We start from the raw sequence: 25,661 nt of genomic DNA on the forward strand, positions 1-25,661 counted from the left end.
GGCAACTCCATGATCCACCAGAACAACACCTTCAATTATCTTCAACTGGACCTCCTCAATCTCATACACACACTCTCTAGAATTGTAAGCACAGTCTATGTAACCAAGTCATCACAGATAAACCATTTTAATTCTGTTATCCTTCTGTACAATCTTTCCACGATGGCTCAGTGTGATACCCAGAACTGCAGAGCTGGTCAACCAGAACTTTATGCCACTACTGTATATATTATGCCCCTTATATTCTAACCTCGCGGATAATAACACCTATACAATTTATTTTGTGACTTAGCCTTTAATGATTTCACTACCTGGGTCCCTGACCAAGCAATAGATGTCCTTAATAAGGAGTGAGTTATCCTTATATAGTGCCTGTTGCTAGCCTCACCACGTTCCAACATGCTTAAAACCATGAGTTCCTTTGGTAGTGCAGTCACCGTCATTACCCACTCGAGGTCAGGAGATAACGTAAAATGAAATAATCGAGGGATTGCTCATGAATTGATCATCAAACCCTGCGTTTGCATCAATGGTATAATCAGGTATTAATCGAAGACTCTGCTCCTGTGAAGCTGCTCAAGTTAAAATGTCAGAGTGTACCTGGTCTTACTGGGATCGCAGTAATCCTTCTCGATCTGCTCCATGTTCAGGAGATCTTGCCACGATTCCTCATAAATCTGCCATCGATAAGGGAGCTTGAAGTGAACCCGGTTACATTGATCTGAAGGCAACGGAAACCAAGAGGCGATGACTTCAAGGAAGTCACATTTTCATGCTTCAGAAAGTGAAATAACTCCACAGCGGCCAGTACCCCATCACAAAGTCACCCTTTATTTATACATTGTGAGACCTTGACACTGACCCAGCTCCCTCAGAGCCAGCTGTCAGAGTGAACAGAACCTCTGATACTCCTGGTTAGTCAGCCAGCCTCCCCGATTGGACCAGATTAACTGCCCCAATCAAGGACCTCAGAGTCTATGAGGTCCAAACTGGCTGGCCTTATTACAATCGCTAAAGACAGCATCTCTAATTCTCTGTGTTCCTTCACTCACTCTGCAACCAGCCCTTCATGCAAAAAGACTACTCCATCTGGTTATTAATTGGTTTACTTGATCTTGAGTAAATAATTGCTATCTAACTGCAGCCATAGAGTCATAAAGATATAAAGCACGGAAATAGAGCCTTCAGTCCAATTTGTCCATGCCGACCAGATATCCCAACCTAATCTAATCCCAATTGGCAGCACTTGGCCCATATCCATATAAACCCTTCCTATTCATATACCCAGCCAGATGCCTTTTAAATGTTGTAAATGTACTAACCTCCACCACTTCCTCTGGAGCTCATTCCATACACACACCACCCTCTGCGTGAAAACGTTGCCCCTTAGGTCTCTTTTAAATTTTTCCCCTCTCACCCTAAACCTACGCCCTCTAGTTCTGGATTCCCCCACCCCAAGCAAAAGACCGTGTCTATTTACTCTATCCATGTTCCTCATGATTTTATAAACATAGAACATAGAACATAGAACAATACAGCACAGAACAGGCCCTTCGGCCCACGATGTTGTGCCGAACATCTATCCTAGATTAAGCACCCATCCATGTACCTATCCAATTGCCACTTAAAGGTCGCCAATGATTCTGACTCTACCATTTCCACGGGCAGCGCATTCCATGCCCCCACCACTCTCTGGGTAAAGAACCCATCCCTGACATCTCCCCTGTACCTTCCACCCTTCACCTTAAATTTCTGTCCCCTATATCTATAAGGTCACCCCTCACCCTCCAACACTCCAGGGAAAACAGCCCCAGCCTATTCAACCTCTCCCTATCCCTCAAACCCTCCAACCCCGGCAACATCCTTGTAATTCTTTTCTGAACCCTTTCAAGTTTCACAACATCCTTTCTATAGCAGGGAGACCAGAATTACAAACAATATTCCAAAAGTGGCCTAACCAATGTCCAGTACAGCTACAACATGACCTCCCAACTCCTATACTCAACACTCTGTCCAATAAAGTAAAGCATACCAAATGCCTTCTTCACTATCCTGTCTACCTGCAAGTCCAGTTTCAAGGAACTATGAACCTGCACTCCAAGGTCTCCTTGTTCAGCAACACTCCCTCGGACCTTACCATTAAGTGTATAAGTCCTACCCTGATTTGCCTTTCCAAAATGCAGCACCTCACATTTATCTAAATTGAACTCCATCTGTCACTCCTCAGCCCATTGGCCAAATCTGACCAAGATCCCATTGTACTCTTCGTAACCTTCTTCATTCTCCACTATACCTCCAATTTTGGTGTCATCTGTAAACTTACGAACTATACCTCCTATATTCATATTCAAATCATTTGCACAAATGATGAAAAGCAGTGGACCCAACACTGATCCTTGTGGACAGCACTGGTCACAGGCCTCCAGTCTAAAAAACAACCCTCCGCCACCACCCGCTGTCAACCACCTTCAATCCAGTTCTGAATCCAAACTAGTTCTCCCTGTATTCCATGAGATCTAATCTTGCCAATCAGTCTCCCATGGGGAACCTTGTTGAACACCTTGCTGAAGTCCATATAGATCACGTCCACCACTCTTCCCTCATCAATCCTCTTTTTTATTTCTTCAAAAAAATTCAATCAAGTCAATGAGACATGATTTCCCACACACAAATACCATGTGGACTATCCCTAATCAGTCCTTGCCTTTCCAAATTCATGTAAATCCTGTCCCTCAGGATTCTCTCCAACAACTTGCCTACCATCGATGTCTTGCTCATCAATCTATGGTTCCCTGGCTTGTCTTTACCATCTTTCTTAAACAGTGGCACCACGTTTGCCAACCTCCAGTCTTCTGGCACCTCACCTGTGACTATCGATGATACAAGTATCTCAGCAAGGGGCCCCGCAACCACTTCCCCAGCTTCCACAGAGTTTTAGGGTACACTTGATCAGGTCCTGGGGATTTATCCACTTTTATGCATTTCAAGACCTCCAGCACCTCCTCTGCTGTAATATAAACATTTTTCAAGATGTCACCATCTATTTCCCTACATTCTATATCCTCCAAGTCCTTCTCCACAGTAAACACTTATGTAAAATACTTGTTTATTATCTCCCCCATTTTCTGCGGCTCCACACAAAGGTCGCCTTGCTGATCTTTGAGGGGCCCTATTCTCTCCCTAGTTACCCTTTTGTCCTTAATGTATTTGTAAAAACCCTTTGGATTCTCCTTAATTCTATTTGCCAACACTATCTCATGTCCCCTTTTTGTCCTCCTGAGTTCCCTCTTAAGTATACTCCTACTTCCTTTACACTCTTCTAAGGATTCCCTCGATCTCTGCTATCTGTACCTAACATTACTTCCTTCTTTTTCTTAACAAAAACCTCAATTTCTCTCATCATCCAGCATTCCCTACATCTACCTGCCTTACCTTTCACCCTAACAATAATATTCTGTCTCTGGACTCTCGTTATGTCATTTTTGAAGGCTTCCCATTTTCGAGCTGTCTCTTTAGCTGCGAACATCTATCCCCAATCAACTACTGAAATTCTCAACATTTCATCCACGGGATTACACATTTTTAATAACTTTCCAGGAAATAAAAAATGCTGGATTACTCAAAGAGCAGACTTTGATTCGAAATACAAACAGCAAAGTACAGTATTGAGTTAACTGCTGAGAATGCCGATTGAGACAATGTACTTTCCCTGAGATAAGGGGCGAAGTTAAACAGGCCAGCTGCTCAGACAGACCTTGGGAGACTGTGGGAAACTCTAACATCAGGAAGTTGTTTTTGCACCAGAGACGCAGTTAGAGAGGGGGTTGGGAAATAGAGAGAGAGAGAGAGAGAGATATGGGGGTGGGAGAAAAGGGAGAATGAAAAGGTACTGAGAGGTTTGGAGTTTGCCAACAGTCAGGATATGAAGAAGGTTTGATCCCGTGGAGGAAAAGAAAAGGCTACAGTCATTAGGGAAGGGGCTTGCTGTCTTGGAGGCTCAAAGGACTCTAACCTCACACTGTGGGCAGTATGCTGGCTCAGTGGTTAGCCCTGCTGCCTCACAGCACCAGGGACCTGGGTTCAATTCCACCCTCATGCCACTGTCTGAATTGAATTTGCAAATTCTCCCCATGCTTCAGTTTCCTCCCACAGTCGCAAGGTGGTTGAGTTAGCCATGCTAAATTGCCCTGAGTGTCCAAGGATGTGCAGGCTAGGTGGGTTAGCCTTGGGAAATGCAGAGTTACAGGGATGGGTCTGGGTGGGATACTTTTTACAAGATTGAGTCAACACCAATCGGCTGATTGGCTTGCATGCACGCTGTAGGGTTTCTAAGATTCCATGGGCATAAGCAATCTTTGCTTTTGCATTACAGTATATAGACTCTGTCTTATGTATTATTCCTAACTGTTTATTAAATAACTGGTATAAATAAAGAAGCTGGGTCCATTGCATTTCATCTTTTATATAAATGATTTGGATGTGAACATAGGGGAGATGGTTAGTAAGTTTGCAGATGACACCAAAATAGATGGTGTAGTGGACAATGAAGAAGGCTACCTCAGAGTACAATGGGAACTTAATCAACTGGGCCACTGGTCTGGGGATTGGCAGATGGACTTTAATTTAGATAAATATGAGGTATTGAATTTGATAAGGCAAATCAGGGAAGGACTTATACGGTTCATGGTAGGTTCTTGCAGAGTGTTGCTGAGCAAAGGAACATTGGGATACAGGCTCATAGTTCCTTGAAAGTGGAGTCGCAGGCAGATAGGGCAACTACTGTTGCAGGCAAAGTGCTCTCCACCCCGACTACTCTCTGAGTAAAAGAACCTACCTCTGACATCTGCCCTATATCTATCACCTACCACTTTAAAGCTATGTCCCGTCATGCTAGCCATCACCATCTGAGGAAAATGATCTCACTGTCCACCCTATCTAACCCTGTGATCATCTTGCATGCCTCAATTAAGTCACCTCTCAACCTTCTTCTCTAACGAAAACAGCCTCAAGATCCTCACAAGAATCCAGAGAAAGTATTCAGGGTGAAAGGGAAGGCTGGTAGGTATAGGGAATGCTGGATGACGAAAGAAATTGAGGGCTTGGTTAAGAGAAAGAAGGAAGCATATGTCAGGTATGGACAGGATAGATCGAGTGAATCCTTAGAAGAGTATAAAGGCAGTAGGAGTATACTTAAGAGGGAAATCAGGAGGGCAAAACGGGGACATGAGATAGCTTTGGCAAACAGAATTAAGGAGAATCCAAAGGGTTTTTACAAATATATTAAGGACAAAAGGTTAACTAGGGAGAGAATAGGGCCCCTCAAAGATCAGCGAGGCGGCCTTTGTGTGCAGCCACAGAAAATGGGGAAGATACTAAATGAATACTTTGCTTCAGTATTTACTGTGGAAAAGGATGTGGAAGATATAGACTGTAGGGAAGGAGATGGTGACATCTTGCAAAATGTTCAGATTACAGAGGAGGAAGTGCTGGATGTCTTGAAACGGTTAAAGGTGGATAAATCCCCAGGACTTGATCAGGTGTACCCGAAAACTCTGTGGGAAGCTAGAGAAGTGATTGCTGGGCGTCTTGCTGAGATATTTGTATCATCAATAGTCACAGGTGAGGTGCCGGAAGACTGGAGGTTGGCAAACGTGGTGACACTGTTTAAGAAGGGTGGTAAAGACAAGCCAGGGAACTATAGACCAGTGAGCCTCACCTCAGTGGTGGGCAAGTTGTTGGAGGGAATCCTGAGGGACAGGATGTACATGTATTTGGAAAGGCAAGGACTGATTAGGGATAGTTAACATGGCTTTGTGCATGGGAAATCATGTCTCTCAAACTTGATTGAGTTTTTTGAAGAAGTAACAAAGAAGATTGATAAGGGCAGAGCAGTAGATGTGATCTATATGGAGTTCAGTAAGGTGTTCGACATGGTCCCCCATGGGAGACTGATTAGCAAGGTTAGATCTCAAAGAATACAGGGAGAACTAGCCATTTGGATACAGAACTAGCTCAAAGGTAGAAGACAGAGGGTGGTGGTGGAGGGTTGTTTTTCAGACTGGAGGCCTGTGACCAGTGGAGTGCCACAAGGATTGGTGCTGGGCTCTCTACTTTTTGTCATTTATATAAATGATTTGGATGCGAGCATAAGGGGTATTAGTTAGTATGTTTGCAGATGACGCCAAAATTGGAGGTGTAGTGAACAGCGAAGAGGATTACCTCAGATTACAACAGGATCTGGACCAGGTGGGCCAATGGGCTGAGAAGTGGCAGATGGAGTTTAATTCAGATAAATGTGAGGTGCTGCATTTTGGGAAAGCAAATCTTAGCAGGACTTATACACTTAATGTTAAGGTCCTAGGGAGTGTTGCTGAACAAAGAGACCTTGGAGTCTGGTTCATAGTTCCTTGAAAGTGGAGTCGCAGTTAGATAGGATAGTGAAGAAGGCGTTTGGTATGCTTTCCTTTATTGGTCAGAGTATTGAGTACAGGAGTTGGGAGGTCATGTTGCAGCTGTACAGGACATTGGTTAGGCCACAGTTGGAATATTGCATGCAATTCTGGTCTCCTTCCTATCGGAAGAATGTTGTGAAACTTGAAAGGGTTTAGAAAAGGTTTACAAGGATGTTGCCAGGGTTAGAGGATTTGAGCTACAGGGAGAGGCTGAACAGGCTGGGGGCTATCTCCAGTGACACACCCTTGAAAGCTACAACTGGTGATATAGATAAATACTTTAATATGAATTTGTTCAATTTGCTCACGTGTCCGAATTTCAATAAATTTCCGTGTAAAGAAACTGTGATGCAGCTTTTAAGATAGCAGTTTGACCCACACACTCCAGTTGGGCAAAAATAGTCTGCAACTCACTCCCTTGCATCTCAGCTAGCATTATGGTGCATCTCATCAATCTATTTCCACATTTCCACACTCATACCATTCACACACGTCCTCAGGGAAGTTTTGTTAAGCTTACAGTTTCAGATAGTTGAGGAGGACAAAAGCTGGAACCAGTCATTGAGCTGATTTATTGAACAATGAGGGAAGCAATGTAGAAACCGTTATAATCAGGAACACTGCAAACAGTGATACTAAATAATAAGTACATCCAAATAGTGATAGGTCAACTGATTGATAAACACAATAAACTCGTAACTTCCATACGTTAGGCTTTCCCTCTGATTCTGGGCATGTGTCCATCTGAGCAATGTTCCAGTTAAGAAGTTGATTGTCGGTGTATGTTTGAGTCCCTGTTTTATCTGTCTCTCAAGCATCTTGAACTAGAGATTTTTCGTGAAAACGGGACATGAGGTGCTTATCTTAACAAGACCAAGATCAGTGATTGGTCTAGTCTTATTAATCTTCAGCGCCTGGCCTGTCAGTTCTTTAGGCAAAAGTGAGGATTGCAGATGCTGGAAACCAGAGTTTAGATCAGAATGATGCTGAAAACGCACATCAGGCCAGGCAGCATCCAAGGAGCAGGAAAATTGATTTTCAGGCAAAAGCCCTCCATCTCCCAGTGTCTGCGTGGGTTCCCACCAGGTGCTCCGGTTTCCTCCCAGAGTCCAAAAATGTGCAGGTCAGGCGAATTGGCCATCTAAATTGCCCGTAGTGTCAGGTGCATTACTCAGAGGGAAATGGGTCTTGGTGGGTTACTCTTTGGAGGGTTGGTGTGGACTGGTTGGGCCGAAAGGCCTGTTTCCACACTGTAGGGAATCTAATCCAATCTAATTTAATCCAATCAGGAATAGTTCCTGATGAAGGGCTTTTGCCCGAAACATCGATTTTCCTGCTCCTCAGATGCTGCCTGGCCTGCTGTGTTTTTCCAGCACCACTCTGATCTAAAAACTGTCAGTTCTTTAGCTAACTTTGCTGCTTCAATTATAGAAACACTTGTTTTTTAAATTGTTTTAAAAGGCAGACTCATAAATGTCACATAGACTCAATTTTCTCCTGCAGTAAGATCCAGAGCATGAAAATAGGGCTGCCTGAGCCAACACAATCCACATTTTAGGACATGGTTTTTATCTGGAAAGTGTATTTGTAAGCTATATTTTATGAGTGAGGAATGTTTTGGCTCGCACTTTGAAGATAGGTTGCGCTAGGATTTTTACCTTTAAAGCTGCAGTTCTTCCTGACAAAGTAGAGGCAGATCTCCTCGCTGTCCACATCACCACTGGAGCTGCCGGAAGATTGTCGGGATCGAGGTGACTTCTCTGTGGCTGGCAGATCAAAACACAAAGTCAGATTCTCATGTTAGTTATTGAGGTGAACCACTGTAACCACCTTGGGGTCACTGTGAGGAATTCCATGTTAGCCCAGTCACACAAGTTCAAAACTGATTGGCAAGTTGAGGCGGTACAGGACATTGGTTAGGCCACTTCTGGAATACTGCGTGCAATTCTGGTCTCGTTCCTATCGGAAGAATGTTGAGAACCTTGGAAGGGTTCAGAAAAGATTGGCAAGGATGTTGCTAGGGTTGAAGGATTTGAGCTATAGGGAAAGGCTGAATAGGCTGGGGCTGTTTTCCCTGGAGCATTGGAGGCTGAGGGGTGACCTTATAGAGGTTTATAAAATCATGAGGAGCATGGATAGGGTAAATAGGCAAAGTCTTTTCCCTGGAGTGGGGGAGTCCAGAACTAGTGGGCATAGATTTAGGGTGAGAGGGGAAAGATATAAAAGAGACCAATGGGGCAACTTTTTCACGCAGAAGAACTGGTGGAGACTGGTATAATTGCAACATTTAAAAGGCATTTGGATGGATATTTAAATAGGAAGGGTTTAGAGGGATATGGGCCAAGGGCTGGCAAATGGGACTAGATTAGGTTCGGATGTCTGGTCTGCATGGATAGGTTGGAGCGAACAGTCTGTTTCCGTGCTGTACATCTCTATTACTCTGAGGCCATTCTTTAAGAATTATACAGGATAGAAGGAGGCCATTCGGCCCAACGTACCTATGCTGATTCTTTTAAAAAAAAGAGCAATCCAATCAGTCTGACTTCCCTGCTCTTTTCCCCATTTCCCGCAATCTTTTCCACTCTGGGACCCTAACCACTGTGTACAAGTCAACCTTTGAAGTCTTGAAATGTCTGTCCAAAATCACGGGAGGACTTATATGCTGAGCACAGAAAGGTGCACCTCAGGCACGGGATCATCCTTTTCAAATACCTTCAGCCTCTGATGCAAATAGTGGACGTGTCTGAAACCCTGGTGCACAACATGTCCTGTATCACCTGCTCAATCCCTCACACCTAGTTCAGAAGGCACCGGTAAGTAAAATATCAATTTGTCGAGTGGCCAACTCAGGCTGACTGCGACTGTGAGTACAGCATGTTGGGGCAGGTTTGAGTAGGGCTGTCATCACACCGAGTAGGCCACTTTTAGGATACTGCTTTCAATCTGATTTCCCTACTATAGGAAAGATTTTAAACTTGAAAAGATTTACAAGGATGTTGCCAGGGTCGGAAGGTTTGAGCTATAAGAGAGAGGCTGAATAGGCTAGGGCTATTTTCCCTGGAACGTCAGAGATTGGGGGGTGATCTTATAGAGGTTTATAAAATCATGAGGGATAGACAAGGTCTTTTTTCCAGGGTACAGGAGTCCAAAACTAGAGGGCATAGGTTTAAGGTGACAGGGGAAAGATATAAAAGGGACCCAAGGGGCAACTTCACACAGAGGGTGGTACGTGTATAGAATGAGCTGCCAGAGGAAGTGGTGGAGGCTGGTACAATTACAACATTTAAAAGGCATCTGGATGGGTGTATGAATAGGAAGGGTTTAGAGGGATATGGGCCAAGGGCTGGCAAATGGGACTAGATTAATTTAGGATTCTGGTGAGCATGGACGAGCTGGTCCGAAGGGTCTGTTTCCGTGCTGTACATCTCTTTAACTCTACACACAAATGCATCATTTTTGATGCCAGGATAATGAGGTGACCTCACATGCTGTAATTTGAGAAGTTTCTTATTAAATCTGCTTTATTTTTAGTCCATCACAGATCATAACAACTTACTGTGCAGAAAAAAAAACCAAAAAGACTCTTCTCAGCTTCCATCTTGCTCTTCCACCAATTATTTTAAGAGTGAATCCCTGAGTTATTGACCCTCCAGCCGGTGGGACCGATCTCTACTATATCCCAGCTTCCTCTTCTCTAATCTAAAGGCAACAATTCCTAGTCTCACCACACATCTGTGAAGACCCTCAGCCTTGTACCATCCAAGGTCATCTACTCTGAACTCTGCCCAAAGCTTGGTCAACATTCCACAAGTGTTAACTATTCAGTTGAAAGACCTGATCATCAACTTTTCTCTGAGCATTAAAATGCTGGCCATTCAACCCCTTTAGCTTGCTCCAGTATCACCTCACACCGTGGCTGGGTTGCATATTAACTGCAGCTGCCCCACTTCAGTCTGTGTCCATTGGGTGTGTTTCTGAAAGGGGGGGGGGGGGGGGGGAAGAGGAAAAAAAGAGGAGAAAACAGTGTCTTGGATTTTCACTCCCCCCTCCCCTCCCCCTTCCAATGAAGAAGTGCTTCCTGAAATCAACCTGACTCTAATTTTACGCGGTGGCCTTCAGTGGGCATCAAATAGGCCTCTGACAGGGTGCAGGGTACATGTCACGGGATGATACCAGAGATGGGGAAAACTGATATAGAACGAAGCCGGAGAAGACACATTGCTACCCTCAGACCAGAGAAGTGAGGAGTATTGGACTAAATAAGGAGAAATTATTTCTGCTGTCAGTAACCAGAGGGCTACAGGTTTAAAATAATTGGTGAATGGTGCAGAGGGAGGTTTGCCCCTAGTTCTGGAGTTCTCCTTCAGAGTAAATAATTTCATCAAGTCATTTAATCATCTTAAACCCCTCAACCACCAGCACCCCTTAATCTTCTACATTTTAGGGATGGACGAATAGTCTCAGCTACTAAACATTAACATTCCACTTATTTCCTTCATTACTTTACAGGCCTTGACTTCCAGCAGCTGGACAAAGTGGACACAGCTGCAATCAGGAAAAGGGGGACACCGCTCACTTACCTTTACCATCGTGCGGTGTGTAGTTTTTGATGCTGTACAGGTTCTGGTATGTTTGCAGCAGGTTTCGAGCCACGTCGGCTCTCAGATTCTCCAGGGTCATGGCGCTGTTGCTGTCACTGAAACTATGGCAGCGCTTACAACTTGACCCGAACTTGCAGGAGCCCTGGACGTAGTGGAGGCAGACGTGAAGCTTAGTGCATTCCTGCTTGTAGGTGCAGCTGCCATAGCGACCGGGGCCTTTGTTGTAAAACGTGCAAATCTGCAGTGACAGAAATTCACAAATTCATGAGTCCAAACAGGACATCCAACCAAACAACTAGAGAATGACAACAGAACCAAAACAACAGTATCAATACCATCCCTGCAAAATGGCACACAGAGCTAGATTGGTGTTACCTTCAGCATTTACTCTGTGTGCATGCAGTTCCCCCAGAGTCAGAAAGTTGCAGGTACAAGTCCCGTACCAAAGGCTTGAGTGCTAAATCTTCAAGGAGAAAGTGAGGACTGCAGATGCTGGAGATCAGAGCTGAAAATGTGTTACTGGTAAAGCGCAGCAGGTCAGGCAGCATCCAAACAGCAGGAGAAATGACGTTTCGGGCATGAGCCCTTCCTGAAGAAGGGCTCATGCCCGAAACATCGATTCTCCAGCTTGAGTGCTAAAGTCAAGTTGCTGAGGGAGTGCTGCACTGTCTTAGTTCAGACAAAATGTAGGGTGTCACAGGTCTCACAGATCTCACAGCACTATTTGAAGAAGTGCACAGGGTTCTCCCCAGTATTTTGGCCAATAGTCATCCCCCAATCAAAATCCCCGAAACAGACAGTCTTTCTATGAGAGCGTACAGCTTGTGGGAGCTTGCTGTACACAAGTCAGCTGCTCCATTTCCTACTTCACAACAGTAACTGAACCTGCCATGTATTTCATTGGTTAAAATGTCTTATGCGATATTCTGGGGTCAGAAACAACTGCTTTCAGCGGACGAACACAAGCCAATCAATCAATCAGTTACCTCCCATAAAGCGTTTTAACAGCAATAGCATTCGGCGTGAGCAATGTGCAATGCAGATGGTGTCTAAAGAACAGGAGTACTGGACTTGAAACATTAACTCTGTCTCTCTCTCTTGACCGGTGCTGCCAGACCTGCTGGATTTCTCCAGCACTTCCTCTTTTCAGTTCTTGTGTTCCTGTTTTATTCCCACTGGACAATAGTCAGGAGCAGAACTCCCCAGTTTGGGGGAAAGATTAAGTATTTCTGACAGTACAGCACCCCTTCAGTTCGGACCTTGTGCTTCAAGTCTCCAGAAGGACAATTAACTCTGTACTCTTCTGACTCAACCACTGAGTGACAACTAATAACACAAATCCATACCCAAGCCTCGAAAATGTTTCGACGGCGTATTGAAGCACTGCACCCTGCAGGTTAATAAACAAACAACTGGATTTTTCAGCCAATAGTTCAAGATGCTTTTCAGAAACATCGACAAGAAAATGATTTGGGAATGAAGAAACAAACAAAGAGACACACGGCAAAAGTTCCACAGCAACTGTCGGCTTGAGTAGAACAGCTTGTTGGAAAATTTGACACGGATACATTAATGCCCCCCCGAGTATATACTAACTCATCACTCCATCAAAGTCAAAACACACAGGCTGTGTTTCAAAAACAAATAAGATCTTCCATTCAACCTAGCATCAACTTCCCCGTATATCACAAATACAACCACAAACTCAGTCTTTTCAACGTTGCAAAATCCACCTCACTAACATCTGGGGGCTAGTGCCAAATCAGCAAGAGCTGCCTCACAGACTTGTCAAGCAACAGTCTAACATAGGAGAGACCAAGCAGAGGTGACAGCACAACAATACACAGTTAGGAGGGAATTGCGCTCAACAATGGCTCCAGACCCCAAGGAGTCTCATGGCATCAGGTTAAACATGGGGAAGCAAACATCCGACTCACCACCACGCACCATCCTCCCTCAGTCAAAAAAAATCAGTACTCTTTGACTGAACAGCACTCGGAAGGAAAATGAGGCTGGTAAGGATGTAAAATTTCAATATCCAGCATCCAGTGGCTCGGCAGCAGCACTACTGGTCAAGCTGGTCGGGTCCTAAAGGATATAGCTGCTAGACTGGGTCTGTGACAGGTGGCGAGGGAACCAACAAGGGTGAAAAACATAGTTGACCTCATCCTTACCAATCTGCCAGCTGCAGAATCATCTGTCCGTGACAGTATCAGTAAGAGTGACCACTGCATAGTCCTTGTGAAGATGAAGTCTGGCCTTTACATTGAGAATACACTCCATCATGTTGTGTGGCATTATCACCGTGCCAAATGGGGCAGATTTCGAATACATATAGCAACTCAGGACTGGGCATTCACTGGTTGGAGTTATACCTGGCAGATAGGAAGATGGTGCTGGTTGCTGGAGGTCAATCATCCCGGCTCTAGGACATCTCTGCAGGAATTCTTCAGGATCATGTCCTCAGCCTAAAAATTCAAAAGCTTGACACAAACTAGGAGAAAGCAGCCCACTTGATTGGCACCACATCTACAAACATCCACTCCCTCCACTTCCAACGCTCAGTAGCAGCAGTGCGTACTATCTACAAGATGCACCACAGAAATTCATCAAAGATCCTCAGAAGCACCTTCCAAACCCACGGCCCTTTCCATCCAGGAGGACAAGGCCAGTGGATATATGGGATCACCACCACCTTCAGTTCCCCTTGAAGCCACTGACCATGCTGAATGTTTCTTAACTGTCACTGGGTCAAAATGCTTGAATTCCCTCCCTCATGGGATTGTGGTTATCTTCAGCAACAACCTTTTCTTCATCATAAGGTCAGATGTGGGGATGTTCACCGATGATTGCACAACGTTCAGCACCATTTGCAACTCCTTCGATACTGAAGCAGTCCATGTGCACTTCTAGATTAGATCCCCTACAGTGTGGAAACAGGCCCTTTGGCCAAACAAGTCCACACTGACTCTTCAAAGAGTAACCCACCCAGACCCATTTCCCTCTGATTAATGCACCTAACTATGAGCAATTTAGCATGGCCAATCCACCTGACCTGCACATTTTTGGACTGTGGGAGGAAACCAGACCACCCGGAGGAAACCCACGCAGACACTGGGAGAATGTGCAAACTCCACACAGACAGACAGTTACCTGAGACTGGAATCGAACCTGGGTCCCTGGTGCTGTGAGGCAGCAGTGTTAACCACTGAGCCACCATGCCGCCCCCTAAACTATACGCAGACTTTGACCTAACAAGCAGCTAGTAAATTTTGTGCAACACAAATGCCAGGCAATAGCCATCTCCAACAAGAGAGAATCTCCCTTGACATTCAATGGAATTACCATCACTGAATCCCCAACTACTCTGGAGGGTACTACTGACCAGCTACTGAACTGGACTAGCCATATAAACACAGTGGCTAAAAAAGGGAAAGATTATGAATACTACGACAAGTAACTCACTTCCTGACTCCCCAAAGCCTGTCCACCATCCATAACGCACAAGTCAGGAGTGTGACAGAATACTCCCCACTTGCCTGGATACAGCTCCTACAAAACTCAAAAGCTTGACACAAACTAGGAGAAAGCAGCCCGATTGATTGGCACCACATCCACAAGTATCCACTCCCTCCACTTCCAACGCTCAGTAGCAGCAATGGGTACTATCTACAAGATGCACCGCAGAAATTCACCAAAGATCCTCAGAAGCACCTTCCTAACCCACAGCCCTTTCCATCCAGGAGGACAAGGGCAGCGGATATATGGGATCACCACCACCTTCAAGTTCCCCTTGAAGCCACTGACCATGCTGAATTGGAAATATATCGCTGTTCCTTAACTGTCACTGGGTCAAAATCCTGGAATTCCCTCCCTACTGGGATGGTGGAACAGCCCACAGCAAGGGGACTGCAGCGGTTCAAGAAGTCAGCTCACCACCACCTTCTCTTGGCCAGCCAGCAACACCCACATTTCTGAATGAATGAGAAAATCAAGCCTGCAGCAGAAGACTTCGATCTGCTCAAAGTATTGACAGGAACAACTTGCACTTGCATAGCCCCTTCAAGGTGGGAAATCTTCCCATGAAATTCCGTGGGAATGTTACCAGACAAAATCTGACACCGAACCACATGCAGAAATATTAGAACGAGTGGCTGAAGGCTTTGTCGATAAGGCAGGTTGTAAGGGTGAAGAAATGAGAAGCTTGGGACCTTCACAGCTGATGACAAAGCTGCCCACATTGGTGCCAAGAAAATGGGTGGATGCACCAAAACTAGATTAAAAGGAACGAAGAGATCCTGCTGGATGGTGGAGTTGGAGGAATGTACAGGGATAGGGACAGGAAAGGCCACAGAGAGACCTGACCAGAAAGATGAGAATTCACCAACATGGGAATGAGAGTGTGAGGTAAGACCAAGCTGAAAACAGTCTCTGTTCATCATACTTCACTTCGCTCGACCAGTTTGCTGCTCTTATGCGAGGAATGAAAGGATAGCACATTTAGCTACAGCCGACAGTAAAGGGAAGCGGAGGGGTATGCAGTTGTTAAGTTCAGGCAGGCTCCTACCTCAGGCAGCAGAGATGTATCATTCTGAAGGAGGAGCTGTCGCAGTTCCGCCTCGGTCAGCTTTGCTATTGAAGATAGTACACTCAGGTTGTGAGGAGAATGGATAGCATGCGAGAAGTTGCAGGTGTTTCTGAAAGAGGAGCAGAATAGGTCAGCCCAGCGACGTTGCAGTGGAGCACTGAGAGAGTGCCACAGTGTCGATGGTTCGGTCTGTCTTTTTTTCTTAAGGTAGCTGCCAGGGTGAAAGCAGGTAGTGCAAGCCCCACTCTCCTCTTCCCATTGCGCTTCCCAAATAATGGAGTGGAGGACTCAGTGAAAAGATCAATTCATTAATGAGAGGTGGGCATCAGTGGCAAGACTAGCATTTACTGCCCATTCCCAGAGGGCAGTCAAGAGGTAACTATGTTGTGTTGGTCTAGAGTCACATGCAGGCCAGGCCAGATACAGATGCAATTTTCTTACGAAGGGACATTAATGAATCAGATGGGTTTTTCCTTACAACAGGTTCATGGTCATCATTAGATCTTAATTCCAGAATTTTTTTTTCAAAGATTGAATTCAAACTCCACCATCTGACATAGCAGGATTTGAACCTGGGTCCCCAGGACATTAACTAGGTTGCGAGATTAACAATTCAGTGATAATACCATAGACCATCACTACATTTTAATTTAACAGGCTGTGATTCACTTGTGGTTATCACATATGGAATGAGCTGCCAAAGGAAGTGGTGGAGGCTAGTACAATTGCAGCATTTAAAGGGGATCTGGATGGGTATACGAATAGGAAGGGTTTAGAGGGATATGGGGCCGGGTGCTGGCAGTGGGACTAGATTAGGTTGGGATATCTGGTCAGCATGGACAAGTTGGACTGAGGGTCTGTTTCCGTGCTGTACCTCTCTGTGACTCTATGACTTGGCTGCCTGTGGGCACTTGCTGTGCTCATATTGGTTGACACAGTTCTGGCATCACAACAGCAACTTAACTTCCAAAAGCATTTAAGTGCTTTGAAGCGTTCAAAGTTTGTGAAAGGCAAGATATGATTTGAAATCTTTCCTTTTCAACAAAGTCACTGACGGTTGCACTGCTGGGTTACAAAGCTAGGCATAAAGGAGAGAGGGGCCAGGATAATATCAGATCTAGGGAGCACAGAGATTGGGGCTTTTGGATAATTGGTGGTGATGGGAATGGCTGTAGGAAACAGTTGAAGAGTTTTCAATGAGACTAGGTTTCTAGAGTGTTGAAGATAAGGGGCTCTGAAGCCGAGGACTGAGGTGATTAGATTCTACACTTCTGTGTTACACAGTGCACCCCAGCACACACCAAACCTGGGACCCCCCATTAGCCCTGTGCTCACTGGCTCTCCCAGACCAGAAAGGCCTCGATTTTAAACAATTAGCTCCAGTTTTGAAATCTCCTTCATGGCTTTTGCCCTCCCGAAATGACTTCCACCAGCCCTCTGTGATCTCTAGCCTTCCTCCAATTCTGGTCTCTTACAGCTCGAACGTTAGTGGCCATGCCTTCAGTCGAGAGGACATCTCGCTCTGGAATCCCTCTTTTACCCCCCTTTCAAACATCCTTAAAACAGAGTCGGGGAGTGCAAATCTAAAGAGGTATAGGTTTAAGGTGAGAGAGGAAAGATTTAAAAAGGGGTCTGAGGAGCAACTTTTTCAGGCGGAGGGTGGTGCGTGTATGGAACCAGCTGCCAGAGGAAGTGGAAGTGGTTTGGCTACCTGGGAATCCAGTTGTTCTTTTGTCTCTACAGGAAGTGGTAGGGGCTGGTACATTTTAAAAGGCACATGGATCAGAAAGGTTGAGGGGGATGGGGCCAAATGCAGGCGAATGGGATCAGTTCAGTTGAGGAAACCTGGTTAGCATGGACGGGTTGGGCCGAAGGGTCTGTGTCCCTGCTGTATGACTCTTTAACTGACCCCCGACCCCCTAAGACTGAGTTTTTGGTTTCCGGACTTTGCCACCTCCTTATAGGGCTCCCTATAAAAGTAACCCGATAAGAGCCTTCTGAAATCTGGCCATCCCTCACTCCATGAGAGACACTGTTTGGATGAATGCTCTGTTTTGCTCCTAAACTTTTCTGCATCTTCTGTTGCCGTCCTGACTCTCTCTGGCACGATGGTGGCCTTCCTCCCTCACAATCCTTTGGGCGGGGTGAGGAAAAGCTTCAAACAAGGCACGGTGTTTTACCTCCCCTTGGAGAATTTGCAATTGCCCAGGAGGAAGAATTTGCAGAGGTGGATCTGGCTGCAGGAGCCGCTGCAGTTCTTCTTCAGGAAGTCCTTGCACAGTCTGACCGAGGTGGTGGCAATGAGCTGGCTGTCCTCGCTCAGCTCGGAGCCGGCTCGCTTGGAGCCCTGGCCCGGCACGATAGCGAAACACTGGCTCGCCCTCAGCACCCGGCACAGCTCCCAGTCTCTGACCTGCAGGACCTGACACAGCTCCCTCCGTAAGGTGCTGTACTGCATACAGCCCCCGTGGGAGCACAGCAGCTTCAGGGTGACATCTCGAATCCTGTCCAGAGCCATCACTCGGCCAATTCGAACAGAAATTACTTGTTTTCTCTCTCTCTCTTCCTCCTCTTGGTTCACGAAAACAGCAAAATGAAAGTAAAACTTTGAGCTCAGCCTCCCACTCACTGATTGGCTGCTCCTCTCAGTGTCTGACCTCAAGAGGTGGGGACTGTGCTGTACAACAGAGATCCCAGCACCGAGACTGAAACAGGAGAAACTTAACGCGAGGGGTCGTGCAGAGTCAGCTGCTACTCCCCGAGGGAAATACTGAGAGAGAGAGAGACTCAGAACAGAGAAAGTTACTCAGGGAAGGACAGTCCCAGGGAGAGAAGATTAAAAAGAGAGTGAGACTCCGAGGAAGGAAGACTTCAAGACAGACAGAGAGTGAGAGAGAGAGAATTATAGCCATACTGGAACAGCCAGAATAACAGAGCGTGACTCAGGGAGGTAGTCAGAGGGCGAGACTGAGAAAGAGAGGAGTGTGAGACTCGGAGCGGGGAGGGATACTTACAGAGAGAGAGAGAGCGAGCAAGTCTTAGAGTGATATTTGGACGAGGAGAATAGGCAGGGTAAAAACAATGACTGCAGATGCTGGAAACCAGATTCTGGATCAGTGGTGCTGGAAGAGCACAGCAGTTCAGGCAGCATCCAAAGAGCAGCGAAATGATGTTTCGGGCAAAAGCCCTTCATCAGGAATAAAGGCAGTGAGCTGGAAGCATGGAGAGATAAGCTAGAGGAAGGTGGGGGTGGGGAGAAAGTAGCATAGAGTACACTGGGTGAGTGGGGGAGGGGATGATGGTGATAGGTCAGGGAGGAGAGGGTGGAGTGGATGGGTGGAAAAGGAGCTAGGCAGGTCGGACAAGTCCGGACAAGTCATGGGGACAGTGCTGAGCTGGAAGTTTGAAACTAGGATGAGGTGAGGGAAGGGGAAATGAGGAAGCTGTTGAAGTCCACATTGATGCCCTGGGGTTGAAGTGTTCCGAGGCAGAAGATGAGACGTTCTTCCTCCAGGCGTCTGGTGGTGAGGGAACGGTGGTGAAGGAGGCCCAGGACCTCCATGTCCTCGACAGAGTGGGAGGGGGAGTTGAAATGTTGGGCCACGGGGCGGTGTGGTTGATTGGTGCGGGTGTCCCAGAGATGTTCCCTAAAGCGCTCAGCTAGGAGGTGCCCAGTCTCCCCAATGTAGAGGAGACCACATCGGGAGCAACGGATACAATAAATGATTTTAGTGGATGTGCAGGTAAAACTTTGATGGATGTGGAAGGCTCGTTTACGGCCTTGGATAGAGGTGAGGGAGGAGGTGTGGGCACAGGTTTTACAGTTCCTGCAGTGGCAGGGGAAGGTGCCAGGATGGGAGGGTGGGTTGTAGGGGGGCGTGGACCTGACCAGGTAGTCACGGAGGGAACGGTCTTTGTGGATTAGGCAGAGAGCGAGTGACTCAGACTGATACTTGGAGAGAAAGCAGAGAGGCACACCTAAAATAAGAGACTTTGACAGTGGGTCTGGATGGAAGGAGCACAAGATGCTGGAGAGAGGGGTGGTGACTGAGATTGATGAGTGGGTGGGCGTCTTAATAACAGGGTAAAGTAGTGTTTAAAACCAACCACAATTTTATAAGCTGTCTCAAGTCAGAGCCTCGTCTCTGCCAGCCAACTCACTAGTAATCCTGTTCAGATCACTGAAGTATCCCAGGATCTGTACTCCAAAGGCTGTCCTGGAAACAAAAGGGGACTCTTTAAGGGGCATGGGACAAACAGTTAAAATAAGAGGCAAACACGTTAAATACAGGACAGTTAGTCACTGCAGAGAAAGGATATCGTTAATCTGCACAGAGTCCAGTTGGAGAGACACAGAGTTAGATCTGACCTACATTAATAGACACTTACCATTGATAAGGCAGACGTGGTAGGGTGATCTAGCTTGGGACGATTCTAGTGTTTCATTAATGTCTCAGTATCCCAACAAATCCCTAAATATAGTTCAAACATCCCAGTTCTCACAGTTTCTCTTTTTTCGTCCAGTATAAACTGGATTTGGGGAGATACATGTAATTTCATCCATGTTTGAGTAGATACCCTACACACACATTGTACAACATTGCATATAGTGGGCCTGTACTCCGTCGCGCCCACCCACCCCCCCTTCACTGGCCTTTGATGTGCCTTTGGGAGTTGTCACCACTTTGTTGGCATTGCCAGTTCTATTGTTGATGTCATCTCAGGAAATGCACCACCAGCTCATCTTCAATTACCTTCAACTTCCCCTCCCAACCCCTGGCATTGATCATCCAACATGTCAATTATCATAGACTCTCAACTTCCCAAGATTCTTATGCAAACATATGGATTAGGAACATGAGTAAACCATTTTTCTCATCAATCTTGCTCCACTATTCCATAGGATCATGCCTGATCAGATTGTCGCTTTAGCCCACTTCCCTGCCTCCCTATCCCCCATTCCTTTTAACTCCCTTATTAGTCAAGAACCAAACCATCACTGTTTGAAAATGACCCTGCCTCGCCTAACCACTGGGAAATAGAATTCCACAGATTCACAACCATCCGAGAGAAATGAAATCTCATCTCTATCTTGGGTGGCACGGTGACACAGTGGTTAGCACTACTGCCTCACAGCACCAGAGACCCGGGTTCAACTACTGCCTCAGGCAACTGTCTGTGTGGAGTTTGCACATTCCCCCTGTGTCTGCGTGGGTTTCGTACAGTTTCCTCCCACAGTCCAAAGGTGTGCAGGTTAAGTGAATTGGCCATGCTAAATTACCCGTAGTGTTAGGTGAAGGGGTAAATGTAGGGGAATGATCTGGGTGGGTTGCTCTTCGGAGGATCGGTGTGAACTTGTTGGGCCGAAGGGCCTGTTTCCACACTGTAAGTAATCTATCCTAAATGGGAGATACCTTATTTACTAGACATGCCCCCTCATTCTAGACTCTCCTACAAAGGGAAACATCCTTTCAGCATCTACCCTATGAAATCAAGATCTAACACGTTTCAACAAGGTCACCTCTAATTTTTGTACAAGCTCAACCCGAAACAAAATATTCCACTATCACGTTCCATACCCTTTGCAATTTATGACATATCTGTCTGTATTCCTACAATTACTCTCTGTACCTTTGTATGAGGTCTTTGTGATTCATATACCAGATCACCCAGATCTGTTTGTACCTCAGAGTTCTACAATCTCTCTCCATTTAAATAATATGTTGCCTTTCCATTCTTCCTGCCAAAGTGGGCAGGATCACAATTTCCCACATTATATTGCATCTGCCCATTCTTTTGCCTAATCACTTAGTTTGTTTTCAATGTGTTCTATTTTTGCACTTTGAAAATCTGGTCACTCCTCAGATGTGTACATTGAAAGTGAATCACTACTTCATAGGGAAACCTGCACACTGACTGTGACTCATACAGATACTCTCAGTGTGAGATAGAAATACACACAGTTGGCAGTTTATAGCCAACTGCCGCCGTGACATTAACCGACTCAACCTGTCCACCCCTCTCACCCACTCCAACCTCTCACCCTCAGAACGTGCAGCCCTCCACTCCCTCCGCTCCAATCCCAACCTCACCATCAAACCCGCAGACAAGGGAGGCGCGGTGGTAGTTTGGCGCACTGACCTGTATACCGCTGAAGCCAAACGCCAGCTCGCGGACGCCTCCTCTTATCGCCCCCTTGACCACGACCCCACCACCAAACCATCATCTCCCAGACCATCCAGGACCTCATCACCTCAGGGGATCTCCCATCCACCGCCTCCAACCTCATAGTCCCACAACCCCGCACCGCCCGTTTCTACCTCCTGCCCAAAATCCACAAACCTGCCTGCCCCGGCCGACCCATTGTCTCAGCCTGCTCCTGCCCCACCGAACTCATCTCCCAATACCTCGACACGGTCCTGTCCCCTTTAGTCCAAGAACTCCCAACCTACGTTCGGGACACCACCCACGCCCTCCACCTCCTCCAGGATTTTCGCTTCCCCGGTCCCCAACGCCTTATTTTCACTATGGACATCCAGTCCCTGTACACCTCCATCCCCCATCACGAAGGACTCAAAGCCCTCCGCTTCTTCCTTTCCCGCCGCACCAACCAGTACCCTTCCACTGACACCCTCCTTCGACTGACTGAACTGGTCCTCACCCTGAATAACTTCTCTTTTCAATCCTCCCACTTCCTCCAAACTAAAGGAGTTGCCATGGGCACCCGCGTGGGCCCCAGCTATGCCTGCCTCCTCGTAGGATATGTGGAACAGTCCATCTTCCACAACTACACTGGCACCACCCCCCACCTTTTCCTCCACTACATCGATGACTGTATCGGCGCTGCCTCGTGCTCCCTCGAGGAGGTTGAACAGTTCATCAACTTTACTAACACCTTCCATCCCGACCTGAAATTCACCTGGACTGTCTCAGACTCCTCCCTCCCCTTCCTAGACCTTTCCATCTCTGTCTCGGGCGACCGACTCAACACAGACATCTATTATAAACCGACTGACTCCCACAGCTACCTGGACTACACCTCCTCCCACCCTGCCCCCTGTAAAAACGCCATCCCATATTCCCAATTCCTTCGTCTCCGCCGCATCTGCTCCCAGGAGGACCAATTCCAACACCGCACAGCCCAGATGGCCTCCTTCTTCAAGGACCGCAGATTCCCCCCAGACATGATCGACGATGCCCTCCACCGCATCTCTTCCACTTCCCGCTCCTCCGCCCTTGAGCCCCGCTCCTCCAACCGCCACCAAGACAGAACCCCACTGGTTCTCACCTACCACCCCACCAACCTCCGCATACAACGTATCATCCGCCGCCATTTCCGCCACCTCCAAACGGACCCCACCACCAAGGATATATTTCCCTCCCCTCCCCTATCAGCGTTCCGCAAGGACCACTCCCTTCGTGACTCCCTCATCAGATCCACACCCCCCACCAACCCAACCTCCACCCCCGGCACCTTCCCCTGCAACCGCAGGAAATGTAAAACTTGCGCCCACACCTCCACACTCACTTCCCTCCAAGGCCCCAAGGGATCCTTCCACATCCGCCACAAGTTCACCTGTACCTCCACACACATCATCTATTGCATCCGCTGCACCCGATGTGGCCTCCTCTATATTGGTGAAACAGGCCGCTTACTTGCGGAACGCTTCAGAGAACACCTCCGGGCCGCCCGAACCAACCAACCCAATCACCCCGTGGCTCAACACTTTAACTCTCCCTCCCACTCCACCGAGGACATGCAGGTCCTTGGATTCCTCCACCGGCAGAACATAACAACACGACGGCTGGAGGAGGAGCACCTCATCTTCCGCCTGGGAACCCTCCAACCACAAGGTATGAATTCAGATTTCTCCAGTTTCCTCATTTCCCCTCCCCCCACCTTGTCTCAGTCGGTTCCCTCAACTCAGCACCGCCCTCCTAACCTGCAATCCTCTTCCTGACCTCTCCGCCCCCACCCCACTCCGGCCTATCACCCTCACCTTGACCTCCTTCCACCTATCCCACCTCCATCGCCCCTCCCCCTAGTCCCTCCTCCCTACCTTTTATCTTAGCCTGCTTGGCTACTCTCTCTCATTCCTGATGAAGGGCTTATGCTCGAAACGTCGAATTCTCTATTCCTGAGATGCTGCCTGGCCTGCTGTGCTTTGACCAGCAACACATTTGCAGTAGACATACACACAGGCCACATTTGTGCCTTACAGGCTGTGTAAAAAAGATGCATTAGGTTGATTCCTGTGCTGATGGGTGAGTGTTATAATTGTGTTGAATTTTAATTGAAATTATATGTCAACAGTTCATAATTGTTTAGCGGTAGTTAGAAACTGTTTATTTATTATATAAACAGCAATCCTTGCAAACCTAGTCCATGTTTTCTGTCAGCCTGGTTTGAGAAGACAGGTGAAGCGAGGAATCTCACATACTTTAAGTGTTGTAATGATTTCAATCACACCAATCCAGTGACGTGTAGCAGCACTGTAAACCATGTCTTCTGACAGCTAGTCATCTTTCCAAGGGCTTTTCTATCACTAATCTTGGCAACAGTATCATTTGCTAGCATGCCAAGGTTCATATCAACATTTTTCCCACATTTCCAATCTATATTAAACCTACTGTCAATACTGGATTATAAAGAAGAGCAAGTGGATGACTCATATTGCAGTGCAGATGGTAGACGGTGTTAATGCTTGTTTTCTAATGGAGTACTAAATCATGCCTTTTTGTGAATATTTGTGGCATGGGGCATTTGAACTCTACAATACTATCCCTTTCCAATTCTTTGGAGGGTCTAGTCCGATGGCTGTATAATTTTCCTGATACTCATTAGCCCAAAGCTGCCACTTTCCTTTCCTCGAGGTGAGTCCATTTGCTCAGTCTTCCTCTGCTGCTCCCTTTATTTTTTATCACCGCGGGGCAGTATGGTGGCACAGTGGTTAGCACTGCTGCCTCACAAGTGCCAAGGACCCAGGTTTGATTCCAGCATCGGGAAACTGTCCATGTGGAGTTTGCACATTCTCCCCGCGTCTGTGTGGATTTCCTCCGGGTGTTCCAGTTTCATCACACAATCCAAAGATGTGCAAGTTAGGGGGACTGGCCTTGGGAAATTGCCCATATTGTCCTGGGATGTGTAATTCAGGTGGATTAGCCATGGGAAATGCAGGGCAGGGGGTTGAATTTGGGGGGGATGATCTTCGGAGGGTCGGTGCAGACTTGTTGGGCCAAATAGCCTATTTTCACATTGCAGGGATTCTGTGATCTTTTCCCGTTTATTGGCTATCCAGTCTGTAATTATTACCTTAGAAACATTAAATTTTCTTGTTGCAATGTGATTCTTGGTCACATTGGCAAATGGTGGCACTTCCCCTTTGAATTGAGCTACTGGTTGCGATTCTTTTTCAAGACATCTTCACAGAATCACAAGATATACATTAGTCACAGATTCACAAGGAGACTGCTGTGAGAATTGGTGTAGGGAAAGTCTATAGGTTCCCACAGATACATAAAGTCATACAGCATGTAAACAGGCCCTTTAGCCCAATTCGTCCATGCAAATGCAGTTTCCAACACTGAACTAGCCCCATGTGACTGCATTTGGCTCATATCCCTCTAACCCTTCCTATCCATGTACTAGCCTCCACCACTTCCTCTGGCAGCTCATTCCATGCATGTGCCATCCTCTGTGTGAAAAAGTGGCCCTTTGGTCCTTTTTAAATCTTTCCCCTCTGACCTAAAACCTAAGCCCTCTAGATTTGGTCTCCCCTACCCTGGGGAAAAGGCCTTGACTGTTCACCTTATTTAAACCTCTTCATGGTCACCGCTCAACCTCACATATTCCAGGGAAAAAAAGTCCCAGTCTATCAAGCCTTTCCATATAACTCAAACCCTCCAGATACAGTAAAATCCTCATAAATCCTTTTTGCACCCTTTCCAGTTTTAAAAAATCCTTCCTATATCAGGGCAACCAGAATTGTATGCGGTACTCCAAATATGACATTACCAATG

The 25,661-nt window shown here is 46.6% G+C and overlaps 1 protein-coding gene across 1 annotated transcript in view; it reads right to left on the bottom strand.

Moving 5' to 3' along the window:
- The window catches only part of parp12a (poly (ADP-ribose) polymerase family, member 12a), a 35,244-nt gene extending 16,987 nt beyond the window's left edge, over nt 1-18,257 (bottom strand). Inside the window, exons 1-5 of the mRNA XM_060827559.1 lie at nt 17,822-18,257; nt 15,621-15,750; nt 11,033-11,291; nt 8,111-8,218; nt 601-721 (exon numbers count right to left, since the gene is read on the bottom strand). Of these exons, the coding sequence (XP_060683542.1) occupies nt 601-721; nt 8,111-8,218; nt 11,033-11,291; nt 15,621-15,750; nt 17,822-18,159 (956 nt within the window). The 5' untranslated portion in view covers nt 18,160-18,257. The remainder of the gene's footprint in view (nt 1-600; nt 722-8,110; nt 8,219-11,032; nt 11,292-15,620; nt 15,751-17,821) is intronic.
- Between the last annotated feature and the right edge of the window lie 7,404 nt (nt 18,258-25,661).

This window comes from Hemiscyllium ocellatum, chromosome 7 (genome assembly GCF_020745735.1).
Source record: "Hemiscyllium ocellatum isolate sHemOce1 chromosome 7, sHemOce1.pat.X.cur, whole genome shotgun sequence".
Taxonomy (NCBI): Eukaryota; Metazoa; Chordata; class Chondrichthyes; order Orectolobiformes; family Hemiscylliidae; genus Hemiscyllium; species Hemiscyllium ocellatum.